At 42.7% G+C, this 19817-nt stretch overlaps 1 protein-coding gene across 2 annotated transcripts in view; it reads left to right on the top strand.

Moving 5' to 3' along the window:
• Positions 1 to 18222, top strand: part of LOXL2 (lysyl oxidase like 2) — a 92549-nt gene extending 74327 nt beyond the window's left edge. For both annotated transcript variants that reach the window (XM_026714988.2, XM_087938862.1), the window contains 6 exons: positions 3180 to 3342; positions 4971 to 5214; positions 10682 to 10797; positions 13321 to 13457; positions 14574 to 14685; positions 15277 to 18222. In XM_026714988.2, coding sequence (XP_026570773.1) covers positions 3180 to 3342; positions 4971 to 5214; positions 10682 to 10797; positions 13321 to 13457; positions 14574 to 14685; positions 15277 to 15344 — 840 coding nt within the window. In that variant the 3' untranslated portion in view covers positions 15345 to 18222. The remainder of the gene's footprint in view (positions 1 to 3179; positions 3343 to 4970; positions 5215 to 10681; positions 10798 to 13320; positions 13458 to 14573; positions 14686 to 15276) is intronic.
• Positions 18223 to 19817: the final 1595 nt, after the last annotated feature.

Raw genomic sequence — 19817 nt, 5'->3', positions numbered from 1 at the left:
GACGTTCCAGTTGAGTTCAATCAGAGGAGAAAACACCTGAGATCAAACCCTCTAGGTCTGTGATGGTGAACCTATGGTATGTGTGGCACGCAGAGCCACATGAGTCCCAGCCAAACTTTCCTGCACTGCACATGCGTGAGCCTTCCAGCTGATTTTCGGGCAGTTTGAGGCAGTTTTTCGGCCTCCTGAGACTGCAGAGGCTTCCCTCAAGTCTCCAGGAGGGCAAAAAAAGGTCTCAAAAGGGCCGAAAATCACTTGGGAAGCACGCGCATGCGCAGTGCAGGCAAGGGGGCTGTTCTGCGTGCATGTGCAGGGGGTCTGGGTGCATTGCATTGTGGGTGCCGGCACATGCATTTTTGGCACACCACAACAAAATGGTTCTCCATCACTGCTCTAGGTCTACATCTGCCATTTCCCAAGGGAAGGCAGAATGTCCGACAAGTTTCTTGTAATATAGGTGATCATCAATAAAATATCTGCTTGGGCGCATTCACAAATGATTCTGGATGTCTGTGTCTGGACTATTGGACTGGCAACAGGTTCCCCCTTTTTTCTTGGCCACGTGAAGTCTAACATGTATGTGTTACGTGGCCCCTCCTTAAGCTGGGTTCAAATCAAATCAAACATTTATTGTCAATGCACAACATGTCTACAATGAAATTGAAAAGTTCCCACAATAGACGCAAACAGCAGAGTGTGACGGGTGTCTGCCATTGCCTTGCCTTGAAGTGAGATAGCAAGAGTCAAGCTTGGGTCTTTTTGTTAGATTGATTGACTGATCGATTGAATGAACGAGGAATTTATTTAAGGTGGCCAATCTAAAACACCCCATGTTTTTCAGTAGCTTCCATTTCTGGAAAAGCTGATTGGTCCTTCTTTTAGGTCCTGGAAGTCTTTTAAATTGGGTTGAATTTTGCATAAAGTGTGTATTGTAAATACATCAGCAAGACAGGGAAGGAATTTATAAGCTATTCTAGGAACAATTTTCAGTTCTGTTGAACCCAATTTTATGGTTCTTTAGCTGATCAGAAAAACTTCCTGGCTGCCAAATGTTATTGCAACGATGAATCAAGTCATGTTGGCTTCCTATCCTATCCAGCTGATGATATGATTGATAATTTGAAGTAAAACAATAGTCTAGAACCTGGCTAAGTAATCATTTTCAATAGATCAAATTATTGGCGTAAGAATCATATTACTTATGCCAAGCCTCAAAAACCAAGCGCATCCCTTCATCCAGACTTTTTCGTACCCTGATTCAAATATTGCACTAACCAGCTGGAATCTTGGGGAGCATAGTATAACTTTCTAAACAGCTAAACCACGGTTTGGATTCTGAACATCACTTTTCTCATAAGATATTCCCAAAGAACCAGAGTCTACCTTGGTCAAAAGACATTCTGCTTTGCTTCTCCGTTGTTGTTCAGCCAATCCTTTTAGGTCATATGTGCACCGAGACTTCTTTAACAAGATTTATTGAAACGAAAGGGACAACGTTGCAAGAATGTCAGCAGCCGCACTATTCCCAGTTTAGAACCAATTTATTCCCCAATGCATCGGGGTTGTGTTTGACCTTGGAGGGGTGGTGGGCGTGGCCATGGTGGGCGTGGCCATGGTGGCCAGCTCGATGTCACTCATGTGGAGGGCACCTGTGGTGGTTAAGTGCTAAGGCAGGACTTCCCTGACACCCTCCCTCCCTCATTATAATCTCTTTCCTTCCTACCTACGTACCTCTTCTTTTCCTTCTCCCCTTCTCCTTTCTTCTTCCTTCCCCTCGTTCCTTCCTTTTCCTTCCTTGCTCTCTTCCCTTCTTTTTCTTTGTCTTCCCTCTTTCCCTTTCTTGCATAGCTCAAATGGAAAAGGGGAAACAGTTCTGCTTTTGTTTTGTTTTGAGTTTGTTTTGCTAGCCCTCTGCCAGCAAAAAGGGAGCCTGAGTGGGGCCTGGCCCTTTGGAGCTCCACCTTCTCCAGCAGAGGCACCGCAGGCCGGGCCTTTGCTGCTTCCAGAGTGGCTCTACTGGCCAGATCTAAGCACCCCGTGGGCCAAATCCACGGGCCTTGAGTTTGACCCTCCCGCATTAGGGCACTTTCTGTGTTTCCATCGAAGATACTTCTTTCCAACTGACAAGGAAACATTTCTTTCCTTTGATAATAGCAATAGCACTTAGACTTATATACCACTTTATAGTGTTTTATGGCCCTCTCTAAGCAGTTTACAGAGTCGGCCCTTTGTCCCCAACAATCTGGCTCCTCCTTTTACCCACCTCGGAAGGATGGAAGGCTGAGTCAACCTTGAGCCTGGTGGGATTTGAACTGCCAAATTATAGGCAGCTGGCTGCAGATGCAGCTTGCATCTGCATCTAACCACTGCGCCACAGAGGCTCATGTAATGGAGCAGCTTGCAGGTGACTGTTCACAGAATTATCTCCTGAACTTTTTTATCAGTATGTCAGGGGACCATTACAATTGCTGGGATAACTTCCTGATAAAAAGAAACCCTGCCAGCTGGAGGGAAGGTTTTGACAATACTCCGCGTTGTGAGTTCTGTTACCCTTGTCCAGAATGTGCTACCGAGTCAGTTGCTCACATTTTTACTCGGCTGTCTCTTTATGATTCTTGGCTTGCAGCCTTCATATATCCACTTCTTACTGGCTGTGTTGTTTGGCCAGAACCTAGAAATTGCTCACGTTATACATTCAGACCTTTTATTGAAGATTTCCAGGAAAGCTGCCAAGTTCTGCTCCATCATTACGGCTAAGCATTACAAGGTTTGAGGTTTAGGTTTTACTTTAGAGGTTTTTGCATGGCAAACTCAACTGTGCTGGAACATTTGTTTCGATTTCCTTTGTTTTATTACGTCTTGTATGGTGCTTTACGTTGCTTGCATTGGTTTTACTGATGATTACTTCACGTTTTTTGGTCTTACACATCAGTAAAGACTATACATCAATAAAGGAAGGAAGGGATTGCCTGCTACAAAGTAGACAGGAAACCTGAATTTGAATTAAATTTGAATCTGAATTTGAATCCTGGCCTTTAAATCAAGAACTCTCCTAAGCTATCTGATAGCTTATCTAAAATTCAGAGGTTACTGAAGTAGGAAAGGAGGTTTAAAACAAACTACAAAACATCTATACTTAATCACCTGCCCTTTTTTTGTGTGTGTGTATTTCTTTCTAGGAGACCTGGTATTGGTATGGAGACACTGATGCAGACAACGTGGTCGTGAGTGGGATGAAATGCTCTGGGACAGAAATGGCTTTGTCTCACTGTCCTCATGATGCCAAGGTCTCTTGTCCCAAGGGAGGCGGACGCTACGCAGCTGGTGTTTCCTGCACAGAAAGTAAGCTGGTCAAATCTAGCAAAACAAATTGGCTTTGAAACCAATCAATAATGTTTGATTAATCAACTAATGAATCTTCAATTAACTGGTCAATAATGAACAATCAATGGAATAGCTTGCCTTTCGGCATTGTGGGCTGTCCATCACAGGAGTTTTTCAAAATTAGACTGAGCTTCTATTTGACCAGGATGATTTAAGGCTCTGTGTCCATGTGGTTTATTTAATGGAAAAGATCTACCGTTGCCTTCTTTAGAGATTCAATTTTCCAGATGAGATCACACCTTTGGGAGTTCTTGAGACCTCCCATTCAAGTTCTAACAAGATCTAACCTCTCAAGCTTTCTCTGATCAGCCAAAGAGAGCCGAGTGCTGCAATTTGCTCAGGCCAAAGGGTTTTTTTACCCACCTGGGGAGGATGGAAGGCTGAGTCAACCTTGAGCCTGGTGAGATTCGAACTGTCAAATTGCAGTCAGCCGGCTGTCAGCAGAAGTAACATGCAGTACTGCAGTCTTACCACTGCGCCACCATGGCTCAATCCAGATTAGATTTCTTGACAGTATAGTGGAACCTCTGGTCACAACTATAATCCGTTCCAGGATTTTGCTTTCAACCTGATTTGGTCATGACCGGAAGTAAGATTGACTGCACATGCTTGTAGGGAGGAAAATGGCGCAGAAGGGGAAATCGCCACGGCAGGGGAAAACGCTGCATCTGTGCTTGATTACCACCCGAGGATTTGTTTGCAACCAGAGTGAAACATTTAGCAGATTTTTATGGCCGGCATCCGATTTGGTCACAGTCAGAATCGTTCATGTCCCGTGAGGTTCTACAGTAGTATAAAAACACTTTGCTGGTGTCTTTCTCAGATAATAATGTGCCCGTATCTTATGTCTCTGCTATAGCACTAAACATCAACTTTCATAAATGAAAGTAACTCTGATAGGAGTCCTAACCCTAACTTAAGATGCATACCAGTCTTGAAAAGCGTCTTGGGAAACCTTCCATTTTTCAAGGCGGCCTACAAATCCTTCAGCGGAAATAATCTATATATATAAAAGCAAAATACCACTCGCACATCGCAAAATCTCCAGAATCGTAAAGCCTACAAACTTGAAATTTGGCACATATGTTCCTCTTGGCTTCTAGGTGCTCACTAAGAAAGGACTTTTCAAAATGACCATCAGAGCATTAGTATTTTCTATATTATTATTATTGTTGTTATTATTATTATTATTAACAGGCCCTGATGCTAAGGAGTTCTACTCCCCCTCCCCACCTGAAAAGAAATCTCTTCCAAATGCAAAAACACAAGCAGAGGAGAGGAGTTTCAGTTTTAGTTTCACAGCAGCAAGCAGATTTTGTACAGAACAGTTGAGCTAAGCCACACCCAGGCTCCTTGCTGTCTCCTTGCTCACACAACAAATACTGTTTCAGTTTCCAAAAGGCCCTCAACTCTCTCACACACTGACAGATGAATACAGATGGATGCGGTTAGGCAGAGGCGCAATTCCCCCCCCCTATTTTCCTCCCCCAAAACTAAACGCGACCACAGAGTTTCTTAGCGAAGCAAAGGTATCGAGCTAGTCAGAGGATAAAAGCAAAGTCCTAACTTTCCGTTCATGTCTGCAGCTGCGGCTGATCTCGTCCTCAACGCCAAAGAAGTAGAAGAGACATCCTACTTGGAGGATCGGCCCATGAATGTGCTGCAGTGCGCCATGGAAGAGAATTGCCTGGCCTCCTCCGCGGTCAATACCTCGGTGTCACACGGTATCAGGAGACTTTTCCGCTTCTCCTCTGAGATCCATAACAATGGGCAGGCCGACTTCCGTCCCAAAACGGGCCGCCACGCTTGGATCTGGCACGAATGCCACAGGCAAGTCTTGCTTTCTATCTCCATTTTTGTAGACTAGGAAAGAGGGGGAAAAAAGTGAAAACCACTGAATGTTGACACAACTCACGCAGGGTCACTTGCAAGAAAAAAGGCTGAGTTCAAATACTGGTGGCCTTGGCCATTGGTTCAGAGTCAAACTCAACAAGCTCACGAGCACATTCCTGACCTACACACTGAAGATGGTATTTAATTTCATTGTACAAGGTGCAATGACAGTAAAAAGGTAAAGTAGAAAGTAAGGTAAATAAAGTAAAGTAAAAAGTAAAGTAAAGTAAAGGTAAGTAAAAAAGTAAAGTAAAAAAAGAATAAAAGTAAAGTAAAGTAAAAATAAAAAAGTAAAGTAAAGTAAAGTACAAAGTATAAAGTAAAAGTAAAAAGTAAAGTAAAGTAAAAGTAAAAGTAAAGTAAAAAGAAGAAAAGTAAAGTAAAGTAAAGTAAAGTAAAGTAAATAAGTAAAGTAAAAAGTAAAGTAAAGTAAAAAGTAAAGTAAAAAGTAAGTAAAAAGTAAAGAAATAAAGTAAAGTAAAAAGTAAAAAGTAAAGTAGTAAAAGTAAAGTAAAGTAAAGTAAAAGTAAAAGTAAAGTAAAGTAAAAGTAAAGTAAAGTAAAGTAAAAAGTAAAGTGTAAAGTAGTAAAGTAAAAAGTAAAAGTAAAGTAAAGTAAAGTAAAAAGTAAAGTAAAAAGTAAAGTAAAGTAAAAAGTAAAGTAAAGTAAAAGTAAAGTATAAAGTAAAGTAAAAAGTAAAGTAAAGTAAAAAGTAAAGTATAAAGTAAAGTAAAAAGTAAAGTAAAATAAAGTAAAGTAAAAAGTAAAGTAAAGTAAAAAGTAAAGTAAAGTAAAGTATAAAGTAAAGTAAAAAGTAAAGTAAAAAGTAAAGTAAAACTAAAGTAAAAAGTAAAGTAAAAGTAAAGCAAAAAGTAAAGTAAAGTAAAAAGTAAAGTAAAAAGTAAAGTAAAGTAAAAAGTAAAGTAAAAGTAAAGTAAAAAGTAAAGTAAAGTAAAAGGTAAAGTATAAAGTAAAGTAAAAAGTAAAGTAAAGTAAAAAGTAAAGTAAAATAAAGTAAAGTAAAGTAAAGTAAAAAGTAAAGTAAAAAGTAAAGTAATTCGCTGTGATTTAAACATGGCTGTCTGGGGAATTCTGGGAGCTGAAGTCCACATGTCTCAAAAGTTGCCAAGTTTGGAGAGCCCTGGTTTAAAAACACCACAGTTGGGTTTCATCATTCCCCAAGAAAATTGTGTTATGACAGCACAGGGAAGAAATCTAGTTCTGTATGAATCTGTGAGGCCCTTTTGGGTGACTCCAGATTTGGGGTCCATCTCATTCCGTTGATTCCCAATTGGCCGATCTTTTCCAAAAATCACTGAATAACCTGTATTTTGAATCACTGAGCCCGAACCCTAAGAGCATCTCAGGCAGGTGAATACCACCAGTTGATCAAACTTCTCGAACCAACAAGCACGTCTGGTCCACCCTCTTGATGTGGCCTCTTTCTATTTAACCTCACAGTGTCCTTTCCTATCATTTCCTTTCTGGGCTCTCTGAAAAGTTCAAATTAAGTGAAGCAGCTATACAACTCATCATCAGCCGGTTTAAAACCACTTTGTTTATAGACAGGGATACCCGCTCAATTCCTCTACAATATTTCTGGTCCATAAACAGCGTAAGATAAACACCTTTCTGAGCGGGCAGACACATTTGAGGAACTTGTTTGCATTTATGTTTGACTTTTTTCACACTGGAAATCCCTCAAGCATCCAACTTCAAAGGAAAGAGTTTGGACGTTCGAACAGCTCTCTGTATTTTCCATTTGCAAGCTGTGGAATTCTATTCATGATCCAGAATGGGGTGGGTAGCAGGGTTCCAATGAAAGGCAGGCAATAGAGAAACCCAAGAATGCATGGCAAAAGAAAATTATTATAGCAACTCTGACTCAGTTTTTTTTTTTTAAAAAAAAATGCTTTCCCCACATGCAAGTAGAATAAACAGATTGATGTATCATCTCTCCAATACTGAATGCCAGGTGTTTAATGTCCTCTGTGGTTTATTTTCTCAGGTGCAAATCAGCTAACTAACTCTACCTTGCAGTTCCTTAGTTTCCCACAACTTATACCAGGATGTGCTTATTTTCAGATTCTACCCTTGGTCTTTGCACAAGCAAATGTGCCAGTCTGTGGGCATTCATCGTGGGTGTTGCACAAATTAAAAACTAAAACCTCTTGCAACCAGAATCTCTTTCAACATTTCACAAGAAAAGCTTATTACAACGTATCTGATACTTATAATCCCACCCTTGTAAGCATAAATTCTGGGTCAGATATTCATACAATATATCTCAAAGGTTTTTTTTTTTCAAAAGGCAACTGGACTTTCTTTTTCCTCGAAGACGTTTCTCTTCTCATCCAAGAAGCTTCTTCAGTTCTGACTGCATGGTGGAGAATGGAAGGATTTATATTCCTTGCAGTCATCTGGTCATTTGCATTCTTTCTGAGAGTTGTTGAGGCCACTTGGAGGTTTATCTGTGCCCTCAGGGTCAAGGAAAAAACCAAGAAAGTCCAGTTGCCTTTTGAGAAAGCATCTCTGAGACAACCAGTCCTGGATGACTGACAATCTCCATAGATATTCATACAATACTTTTGTTTTGGGGAAGAAAGCATAGCTCAGTTCCGGAGTCTCACCTTCAGTTGACATTCTGTTTCAAACATTCAAGTAACAGATGAGGATAATTTTTTTTCTCCCAGGAAGGTTTCTGGAACATAGTTGTAAGTAGGAGAGGAGGTAGTATGCTGGTTGCACAAATGACAATAAGAGAGAGCTTTCTAATACACGAGACCATTAAATCTGTGAAAGAAATGCAGGTTTGTGCAAATTGGCAGAACTGTCATACTCAAAGATTGGGCCCCAAAGCATCATCATCGTCCTTCTAAGTGCCATCTGTAGGCTTCTCCCCACCCCAACCAAGGACAAACTATTTTGATAAACAAAAATCAAAAGACTTCCATCTTGCAAGTTTGCCAAATCTTGTAAAATGTCCGGATTCTTTCATAACACCTCATGAGGTTTCAGGGAAGAAAAACTTGTCAGATTTCAGCCTGGCATGTCCTGCTGAAAGAGAATCGTATATTGTTTGCTTAGTTGGTGTCTGACTGATTTATTTAAAGATATAAAGTAATCCCAATCAATCCAAGGAAGATGATTCAGCCTCCATTATTTTAGCACAAATCGGTAGACAATATTGATTTCTTTACTTAAATGATTCTGCGCCATCCCATAATGAAATGGAGCATAACATTACAGACTTGGTCTTTGACCCCTTGTCAGAATTTATAATGTGCATAGCAGAAATGGAATAGAAATCTATAAATCTATAAACATAGAACACATTTCATTGTAATGCTTACCATGCACAGAGGACATATAAACTGCAGCGATGCCCTAAAAACTTTGGAAAACAAAATAAACAAAAAGAGTACAAAACAGGTTGCAGTGAACATCTCTGCAAAGAGATGAGGTATCTTTGTAACCATTTGCTAAAATCTATGTTGATGAAAAGAAGGCCAGGCAGGATAAATAGGAGCAGATGGCTCTTCAAGTCTTCAACCCTCAAGCTATTTAAACTTTTAAAGTTTAAATAAAACTTTGAATTAGGCCTCCCACTAAGTGAGTACTGTACCTCAGTGGTATTATCTCCCTGGAGGTGAGTTCATTGTTTAGTTTGATCAAAGGTCTTGTGAAGCAGCGCTGGATTAAATTTGTCCCAAATTATGAACTGAGCTTCAAGAAAAGCACAATTCACTTCTGAGCAGGACGATTGGAACCTTAAGGGAAAAGGTAAAGGTTCCCCTCGCACATACCAGCTAGTCGTTTCCAGCTCTGGGTGACACTGGTGCTCATCTCCATTACAAAGCCGAAGAACCAGCGCTGCCCGAAGACGTCTCCACGGTCATGTGGCCAGCATGACTAAACGCCAAAGGTACAGGGAATGCTGTTCCCTTCCTACCAAAGTGGTCCCTATTTTTCTGCTTGCATTTTTACGTGCTTTCGAACTGCTCGGTTGCCAGAAGCTGGGACAAGTTAACAGGAGTTCACTCCGTTACGCAGCACTAGGGATTCGAACCGCTGAACTGCCAACCTTTCTGGTCGATAAGCTCAGTGTCTTAGCCACTGAGCCACAACGTCCCTACAATCGGAACTTTCGCAGGCACTAATCTTTGTGGAAACTGAGATTTGATTTATTGGCTTTTATCAATTCCATTGATCAATTTAAAATGCCTGTGTCGCCTCCTTTTAAAGAGCTGTATCTTTTCTGGGAGTTGAAGTCCACAAATCTTAAAGTTCCCAAGGTTGGAGACCCCTGCTCTATATCATCTTGCCCATCCAGCTAAAGACTCAGAATTTCCTAAGGCAGAGTTTCTCAAGGTAGCAAATTTCCCAACCAGCATTCTGGGAGTTGAAGTCCATATATATTAAAATTGCCACACTGTTCTATGGCATAATTCTCTTAACTCTTGAAGACAGCTAAAGGCTGACAGGAATGGACTTTGAGACTATGATGCCACACGAATTCAATTGATTATTGCTTAGGACAAAATAAGTTAAAGATAATGGTTCCCCTTATACATACCTGCTAGTTGTTCCTGGCTCTAGGGGGCAGTGCTCATCTCCATTACAAAGCCAAAGAGCCAGCGCTGTCCGAAGACGTCTCCACGGTCATGTGGCCGGCATGACTAAACACCTTTGAAGGCGCACAGAGCACTGTTACCTTCTCACCAAAGGGGTCCCTGTTTTTCTATTTGCATTTTTACGTGCTTTCAAACTGCTCGCTTGGCAGAATCTGGAACAAGTAACGGGAGCTCACTCTGTTACGTGGCGCTAGGGATTCGAACCACTGAACTGCCAACCTTTCCGATCAACAAGCTTAGTATTTATGCCCTTCTTCTAGAATCGAGACTAATGTCACCAAGCTGGAATTCATCCAGGAAATAGTCACATGTGGGAGATATTTTCATCTGAGTGCAAAGCATTTATGCTTAACCAGTAGTAAATTTGGCTGAGTAGTAGCTAGGGCTTCCAGGTAGGTTAATATACTATTTTAGTGAAAAAAGAAATTCCCTGTATGCCTATGTGGTAGGAAAGATACCACAGTCACAATAAACTGCCATTCTGATGTTTCTCAAACAAACAACAATTGGATACGCTTTGATTATATAAAGATAATGCCTGAATTCACCAGCCTTAACCATGACTTCCTAACTAAACCACAGAGAGATGAGTTTATCGAAGAGAATGGTTGTAGCTCAGGGTTGGGGTCTTTGGTACTCTCTAAGCTTGGTGGTTTTCTTGCAGACGTTTCATTACCCAACCAGGTAACATAATCAGTGCTGAGTTTATACAGGATGTCAAATCATCATCGACAATCATCAGAAATTTGCTTTCTTTCTGGCTTTCCATAGGCATTACCACAGCATGGAAGTCTTTGCCCACTATGACCTGCTGGATAGCAACTGGACACAAGTTGCTGAAGGCCACAAAGCCAGCTTTTGCCTGGAGGACAGTAACTGCATAGACGGTACATGTGTTCCTAAGGTTATTTCAGTGATTAGCAATCCTTAATCCCCAGCTGTTTTCCAACTTAACACTAGCACAGAAAACATGTCGAAGGTTGAGTGTCCATGGAGAGATTGTGACTGTTTTGATACTATTATGAGCTGCAGTGATGCAATGGTTAAGAGTGCAGTACTGCAGGCCACTTCTGCTGGCTGCCAGCTGCCTGCAATTTGGCAGTTCGAATCTCACCAGGCTCAAGGTTGACTCAGCCTTCCATCCTTCCGAGGTGGACCCAGATTGATGAGGACAATAGGCTGACTCTAAACTGCTTAGAGAGGGCTGTAAAGGACTGTAAAGTGGTATATAAGTCTAAATGCTATTACTATTGCTATTCACACTATTTTTAGGAAACTGAATAGGACTTTGCAATAGAGATTTTGCAATAGGGATTGCCTGTCCTTCCTTCCTTCCTTCCTCCCTTTCTCCTTCCCAGTGATTAGAATGCAGCACTGTAGGCTAATTCTGCCCACCGCCAGGGGTTCAATTCTGACTGACTCAAGGTTGACTCAGCCTTCCATTCTTCCAAGGTGGGTAAAATGAGGACCCAGATTGATGAGGGCAATAGGCTGACTCTAAACTGCTTAGAGAGGGCTGTAAAGGACTGTAAAGCGATATATAAGTCTAAATGCTATTGCTATTGCTATTCACACTATTTTTAGGAAACTGAATAGGACTTTGCAATAGAGATTTTGCAATAGGGATTGCCTGTCCTTCCTTCCTTCCTTCCTTCCTTCCTTCCTTCCTTCCTTCCTTCCTTCCTTCCTTCCTTCCTTCCTTCCTTCTTTCCCTCCCTTTCTCTTTCCCAGTGATTAGAATGCAGCACTGTAGGCTAATTCTGGCCACCGCCAGGGGTTCGATTCTGACTGACTCAAGGTTGACTCAGCCTTCCATTCTTCCAAGGTGGGTAAAATGAGGACCCAGATTGATGAGGGCAATAGGCTGACTCTAAACTGCTTAGAGAGGGCTGTAAAGGACTGTAAAGCGGCATATAAGTCTAAGTGCTATGGCTATTGCTATTAAAATCAAATGGAGAACCAATCTTCACCATCCATTGTTATTCAGAAATCAGGTTGAAAAATGCTTTGAGGGTCCAGGACATTCCTGCAAATAATTCTTTAAAGATGATACTTTCCCCTTCAGAATGAAGAAAATACTAGTTCTGGGGTCTCATTCCTGTGGATATAGGAAACTGCTTTAGGTTAAATCAGAATGGAGGCCCAGTCTGATTTAATATATCTCTACTGAAATGAGGAACATCTAAGGCTTGGCCCCACAAGCCTTTACTTCCTTCTGCCAAAGACTGTACCCAACATCTCCCGCTAAGTCAACTGCCATTATATAATCTCTTTTTGGAGATACCATTGAACGGGATGTTTAATTATATGCTGTGTCTATGGAGATTCTCGATCATTTGGGTCATGGTTGTTTCAAAGTTGCTTTTCCCAAAAAGCAACTGGACTTTCTTGTTCTTTTTCCCCCTTTGAAAGTGTTCTCTTCTCATCCAAGAAGCTTCTTCAGTTCTTTCTTCAAAAACCAAGAAATTCCTGTTGCCTTTTGGAAGAAGCAGCTTTGGGCTAATTACATGATATGCTTCATCCTTCAGGAAACAGAAACAAAAAACCAAAAAGACATGACAGGCAACTTCTGTTAAAGTATTAAGATTTAAGAACTGACCAGCAGCGAATAGCTGCTACATGCTGTGAATCTGATGTAAGTCTGGCTGATGTAACAAGAGTGAGTCAGCATAGGATGAGTAACCCTTTAAGACTGGAGAGTAAAGATCCCCTTAAGAGGTGTGTATATAAATGGCAGCCACTAGAGAGCGTGGTTCTCTTTGCTTGTGATCAGTACTCAGTCCAGAAGTTTTCCATGTGTTAGGAAGAAGAAAGCTTGTTTGTAAAGGTATTTTGCCTACCACGTGTAGATTATCTGTACATACTTGTTGTATATTAAATCCCAATGTCTAAATCTGTGTGTGCTGTGTGTGGCTCCTAGATTTTCTCACAAGGGTAGTCATGCTGCCAAATGCTCCGACAACTTCCTGTAACTTTTTAAAATGGGGGTCATTGGTCCATGCACAGAAGTGGGTTTCCAGCTGCATAGCCCATGTTCCTGGGGTGAGATTCTACCCGTTTCTGTACTGGTTCGCTGATTGTGCACTTTGCACGTGTGTGTGTGCACCTAACGCATGCGCGCCTGCAGCTTTCCAAACACCAGCTGAGGCTCTGCCACACCCATCAGCTGAGAGGCTAAAGAACGGAAAAGCACAGGGGCAGGTGAGAGGGACGATCCTGCGCTTTTCTCTTCTTTCTCACTGAACCGGTAGCAATTTTTGCTACCAGAACCGGACCAAGCCAGTAGCATTTCACCACTGCCACTTCTCTTATTGCTGTTTAGTTAAAACACAATCATGCCTTCCAATGCCGTGGATCAGGGTCTTCTTGTAAAACATTGACACTATCTTTGTACTGACTTCCTTCTTAAGGTGTCCAGAAGCAGTACGAATGTGCAAACTTTGGGGAGCAAGGGATCTCTGTCGGATGCTATGACGTGTATCGGCATGATATTGATTGCCAGTGGATTGACGTTACCGATCTGAAACAAGGAGACTATATCTTTCGGGTAAGCTGTGTTTCCGCCAGGGAATGGTAACCATAGTCCTTGTTTGCAGAATATAAGCAACCCATCCTGTCTCTTCGCCAGCCAGTTAACTACAGGTAGTCCTCAACTTACAACAGTTCATTTTGTCACTGTTCAAAGTTGCAACGGCCACTGAAAAAAGTGACGTATGGCCATTTTTTCACAGTTTACAACCTTTGCAGTACGGCCATGATCACACGATCAAAATTCAGACACTTGGCAACTGGTCCATATTTATGATGGTTGTAGCATTCCGGGGCCATGTGATCCGCTTTTGAGACTTTCTGACAAAGTCAATGAGGAAGCCAGATTCAGAGCCGCGGTGGTGCAGTGGTTAGAGTGCAGTACTGCAGGCTCCTTCTTCTGACTTTTGGCTGCCTGCAATTTGGCAGTTCGAGTCTCACCAGGCTCAAGGTTGACTCAGCCTTCCGTCCTTCCGAGGTCGGTAAAATGAGCGCCGATTGTTGGGGGCAAGAGGCTGACTCTATAAACCTCTTAGAGAGGGCTGCACAGCACTGTGAAGTGGTATATAAGTGCTATTGCTATTGTCCTTTCTTCCTTCCTTCCTTCCTTCCTCCCTTCCTTCCATGGTGCACAGTGGTTAGAATACAATATTTCAGGCTGACTCTGCTTACAGGCAGGAGTTCGATCCTCACTGGCTCAAGGTTGACTCAGCCTTCCCTCCTTCCGAGGTCAGCAAAATAAAGACCCAGACTGTTGGGGACAATAGACTGACTGTCTAAACTGGTTAGAGAGGGCTGTAAAGCATTGTGAAGTGGTGTATAAGTCTAAGTGCTATTGCTATTCACTTAACAGGTGGGTTACTAACTAATCAACTGCAGTGATTCATTTAACAACTATAGCAAGAAATCTCGTAAAACGGGGCAAAATTCACTTAGCAAGTAGCTCCAGTAAATGCAGTTTGTGCTTGAAAATTGTCTGCTGGTGATGGGTAATCGAAGCCTCCCCTTTTTACGTATGAGGTGTAAAAAGAGATGGGGCTTCCATTGCACGATCAAACTAACTTTTCTTACACGCACCCGGTGAGGATTATATCTCCAATTAGATCACACTTAAATTCCTGTTATCTTTTCCCAGATCATTGTTAATCCGAACTTTGAAGTGGCAGAGTCTGATTATTCCAACAATGTTATGCTATGTAACGTCAGGTATGGATCACTACGTGTGTGGGTGTACAACTGCCATATAGGTAAGTTGGGCCTTTACTTTTCTTTTTTCTTTATTTTAAACAACTATGGTACTTGCAGGGATAAGCTTTGTATCAGTAAAATAGTTCTCCGCTCTTCAAGATCAGGAAACAAACTGTAGTAACATTATCAGAACTCCACAGTTGCAGGATCTTGAAAGCCTGACAAACTTTCTCCTCCCTCTCTGTCTCTCTGTGTCTCTGTCTTTCTCTCTCAGTGAGTGTGTGTATTTCTGTGTATCTCTGTGTGTATCTTTCTCTCTCTCTCTCTCTCTCTCTCTCTCTCTCTCGTACTGAAGAGAATCGAGACAAGAGCAGTCTTGAGTTTCTTTCTCACCCTACCTCTCTCAAGGCTATGCTGGTGTTTATAAAGTTGCCCTCACATTCCTTCTTTCAAGCCATCTCTGTAGTTCTCTACAATAATTGAATCGCTTGTATCAAAACAGTGTAAGAAAAATATTCTTTACTTAAGAAATTCTCTCCCCAGTGATGGTTGTAGGTTGAGGAATACCTGCCGTTTTTCACCTTTTGCACATAGCTATCTGAGTTGACTGTAGTATTTGACTCTTCGCTCTCTTTTTCTCCTTTTCACAGCCAACTCTTACTATGAACCAGACCAGAAAGAATATTTCACTGGACTTTGGAACAATCAGGTGTTTTAATTTTAGAGTCCCTCTGTTTTAAAGAAAAAAAGAAAAAAAAAAGGAAGGGCTTTCTCCATGATTTCCCTAACCACTGCTCAGAAAACTGAAGTTATCAAGCAACCAACCACGAATGTTTCACGTTAGCTCTGTAAGTTATTTTTCAAGGGTGTTACTCCAAACCTACTTTGCAATGTTTAGCAGAAGGAGACCGCAACGGCAGGCTCAAATTTCACACCATACCAAGAGAAGGAAAGTTTTGCACTAGCTGTATGACTTTGCTTCCCTCCGAGTCCTTCAACCCTTGCAAACTCTCACACTCTTGGTCCACTGCAGCATCCAAAGGGGCACCTGATTGACAGCTCTGCAAGGAGGTTTGATGCTCCGCGTTATCTTTTTTTGAGGACTTCTCTTACAGCCTTGGTAGTTTGTCTCGCAGACATTCGAAAATCTGACTCTATGCCACTGGTGGAAGGTCGCCTTTCTTCATCTTAGCCTGCTCACATCTCCAAGAACACGGGTGATACCAGGGGTGGGAATCCTACCAGCATAACAACCAGTTCGGTGAGTGTGCGTGCACAGTGCTTGTAAATCAACTTCTCCTGCAAGCAGCAATCTTCTCCTGTGCCGCACAAAGCAACAAAGGTTCCTTTAGCAGGGAATAAAGGACAGCCTAGAGCCCAGGTGGGCAGGTGGGCTCAACCGAAGCAAAGAAGATCGTCAGAGCAAACTGGTTTGGTGTCTTCAGAGCTACCGGTTCTATAGAACCATGCCAAACCGGTAGAATCCCACCCCTGGGTGATACTTGGTTTTGGGAGGGGGAAAAGGTGAAACTGTCTGTAGGGCAAGGAAAATAGGGCCATCCTAACTTCCATCTTGGTTTTAAAAAACCACTAGAATGCGGATTTTTTTTTTTTTTTTTGAAACATAATAAGCCCAGGGTGTCAAACTCAGAACTCAGATCTGGCCCAGGGAACACCCTGGAAACAGCGAAGGACTGGCCCACAATGCCTCTGCCAGCAAAAATGGAGGTAAGGAAGGCCGTGTGTTCAGTTTTTGTTGGCAGAGCACTTGGGCCCCCACAGGCACCTGTGATGACCCGGGGCACAAAGGCAACACAGTCACATAAATAAGAAGAGTCCCGTTCATACCTCCAACTTTGTCCCCAATGTCCAGGTTACCTTTGGCTGGAGAAAAAACTCTCCCAAGAACAGTCTTTAAGTGGAGAAAATTCAGTCCAAAAATAAAGTCCATACAAACTGTAAATAAAAATCCACACAAACCATGCTGCAGCAATTAACTTGACAGGGCAGGAGAAGGAATTGCAGACTTGGAAGGCCAACAAAACACACACAGTTGGGAAGGTGCCAGGACCCAGATAAGCCTCGACAATAACAGATAACTCACAATTTGCTTCCAACAAGTTGCTATGCGTAGCTTCCCTTTTTAAACACTGCGTTCCCAGCTGCACCTAATGAAGGGAATCAGGGCCCTTTCCTCCCACGTAAGCCATGCAACTCATGTTGCTCCCTTCTCTGTTCCTCCCTGCGTGCCCTAGGATGAAGAGGGGCTGGGCCTGGGTCTTCCTCTGAATTCCCTCTCCCTTCCTCTACGTCTTCCCTGCTCTGCCAGCCAGACTGTGCCCTCTCCCAGTTTCTTCCACAGCCAACAGAACCACACTCCTACTCCCAGTCAACTGCTCGGCCTCCCCCTCAGAATCAGATTCCTACAGGGGCATGACAGCACCCATGACACTAGTGATGTCAAGCTGGCCGTGCCCCCCTGCCCGCACCTCCCTGCACCCCGAAGTCAAATACAACCCTGATGTGGCCTCCATGAAATCAAGTTTGACACCTGCCCTGCCTTATGTCTTTTCCATCCAAGCTACTCCACTCTAGCCATCTATTTCCCTCCCGTTAATATTAAGAAATATATCAAGTACACCAAGCTTTTCTCACGATAGACCACTTCCCTATTCATTACAGCAAACTATTCTACAGTATCCTGTAAGATTTTTTTTTTTTTTAATGAATTTCTTAGGACACATTTTTACATGGGAGTCCTTGAAGGGGGTTCCAAAAATCAAAATGGCAACTCCCAACCACGTGATTGTAGCCATCTTGACTTTTTTCGATGATAACCCTTGCGTTAGTAAATGTATGGTGGTGCTAAGCACATTTGCCTCTGTTTGTTTGAGGCCATGCATTGCTGCCGAAAACCATTCCTACTTGAATTTTTTTTTTTTTGTTTCTTGATTTTAAAGGAAAGGCCTTTTACCCAGGGAGACAGTTTTTATACAGTACTTCCAAAGGACATTTAAAAAGCAACAACACAAGTTTCCAATTTTCTTACTTTTACGATCCTGTACAAAAGAGGGAACCGCAAAATCGAGCTATATTTGCTGCAGTGCATCAGAGCTCCACCTCCAGCGTTTTGTTTCTAAAATAATCATCATCATCATAATCAGATATATCTTTTGGAGGTTCAAAAAGGTGAATGTGAACTTTCATCTATTGTTTCTTTTACGCATCAGTGACTAAGGGTAGATTGTCCCTGACCATGGACGTTGCTAGCTATTGCTATATCAAGACTTTAAATCCACCGTATTTGGGGACTATAAAAAAGAAGGAATTCAATGTATCCCAAGTGTAAAGACAAAACATAAAACGATTTAAACTAGCCTTCCCTTGAAAACTCATTCCTTGGCTGCTTTACGGGGGGAAAAAAAATACATAAATCTGTAACCGGAAAGGTGAATCATGTTATGAAAGAGTGTCTCGTGCTGATTCTTGCTTGTCAAATGAGAAACGCGTTGGTTGGGAGGATAAGCTAAGAGGATTTTAAAATGGTATTTTGCACAGGTATAAATGTTGTATGAATAAACTGAGATTATGCTGACCGTCTGTAGACTTTCTTTTAAAAGGCTGCACTAACGAACTTTCAGAGCTAGCTCTCTGCACAATGGATATCTCTACCACACAATGGGCATGACAAGACTAATCGCCCCTTCACAAAACCATGTTTGAACTGTACTTCCTTCTTTCCTTTCCTCCCTCTCTTCCTTCCTCCTCCTTCCATTCCTTTCTCCCTTCCTCTGCTTTCCACCCTTTCCTTCCTTCCTTCCTTCCTTCCTCCCTTCCCTTTCTTCCTTCTTTCCTTTCCTCCCTCTCTTCCTTCCTCCTCCCTCCATTCCTTTCTCCCTTCCTTCTGCTTTCCACCCTTTCCTTCCTTCCTTCCTTCTTTCCCTTCCTTCTTTCCTTTCCTCCCTCTCTTCCTTCCTCCTCCCTCCATTCCTTTCTCCCTTCCTCTGCTTTCCACCCTTTCCTTCCTTCCTTCCTTCCTTCCTTCCTTCCTTCCTTCCTTCCTCCCTCTCTTCCTTCTTCCTCCCTCCATTCTTTTCTCCCTTCCTCTGCTTTCCACCCTTTCCTTCCTTCCTTCCCTTCCTTTCTTCCTTCCTCCCTCTCTTCCTTCCTCCTCCGTCCATTCCTTTCTCCCTTCCTCTGCTTTCCTTCCTTCCTTCCTTCCCCCTCCCTTTTCTTCCTTCTTTCTGGCCCATGAGACTGCCCTGAAAACAGCAAAAGACTGGACCATAGTGCCTCTGCCAGCGAAAACGGACCTCAGAGGGCCCCCCCACCAGCCTCATTTTTGCCAGCAGGGGGCTACAGGAATCTGCCGTAACTGAAAATGGGGCCTGGGGGCCCACACGCACAACATGCCAAGCTCCGTTTTTTGCAGGCAGAGCGCTAGCAAAACAAACTAAAAAGAAAATGAAAGGAGAAAGGTTTCCCCTTTTGCATTTGAGTATGCAAGAGCGGACAGGAAAGGAGAAAGGGAAAGAGGAAAGAAGAAGGAAGGAAGGATGGGAAGAGAGCAAGGAAGGAAAAATAAGGAAAGAGGGGAAGGAAGGAGGAGAATTAAGAGGGAAGGGAAAAGCAGAAAAGGAAGGAAGGAGGGAAGGAAAGAAGGATATGAGAGTGAGGGTCTGAAGAAAGTTGTGCCTCAGCACTTGGCCACCACAGATGCCCAACACAAGTGGCATTGAGCTAACCATGTCCACCCTGACCACACCTACATGGCCACACCCACCCCAGCCCTCAAGGTCAAACATAACCCTGATGCGGCCCTCACTGGAATCGAGTTTGATACCCCTGATCTAAGCCATTACATAGTTCCTGGGAGAGTTATGGCAAGAGGGCACTAATTACATTTCAGTCCTCCCTATTTTTTTCCTATAGCTTTCCCCAAAAGTGGAAAGCTACCACCTCCTGGTGCTGTGTGACACTTTCAATTCCAAGAATGTGCTTTCGGAGGGCACCGAGAGGCTAATGTCGCACCCTCCTAGAACGTTAGCCATCCTTCTGAAGTCAAGCAGTAGCTGCAGAAACCCTCCCTGGGGAAAAAAAAAACCTATCTCTGCTTGAAGAACCTCTTGGGGAATCCAAAACTCCACCTGCCAGAATCCAAACGTGTTATTTCTCAAATGTCTTCGGGCGC

This window comes from Pseudonaja textilis, chromosome 9 (assembly GCF_049901715.1).
Source record: "Pseudonaja textilis isolate UNSWEBS1 chromosome 9, rPseTex1.2, whole genome shotgun sequence".
NCBI classification, from domain to species: domain Eukaryota; kingdom Metazoa; phylum Chordata; class Lepidosauria; order Squamata; family Elapidae; genus Pseudonaja; species Pseudonaja textilis.
The sequence above is the reverse complement of the archived record's forward strand: the minus strand, read 5'-3'. Positions and strand labels throughout refer to the sequence as shown.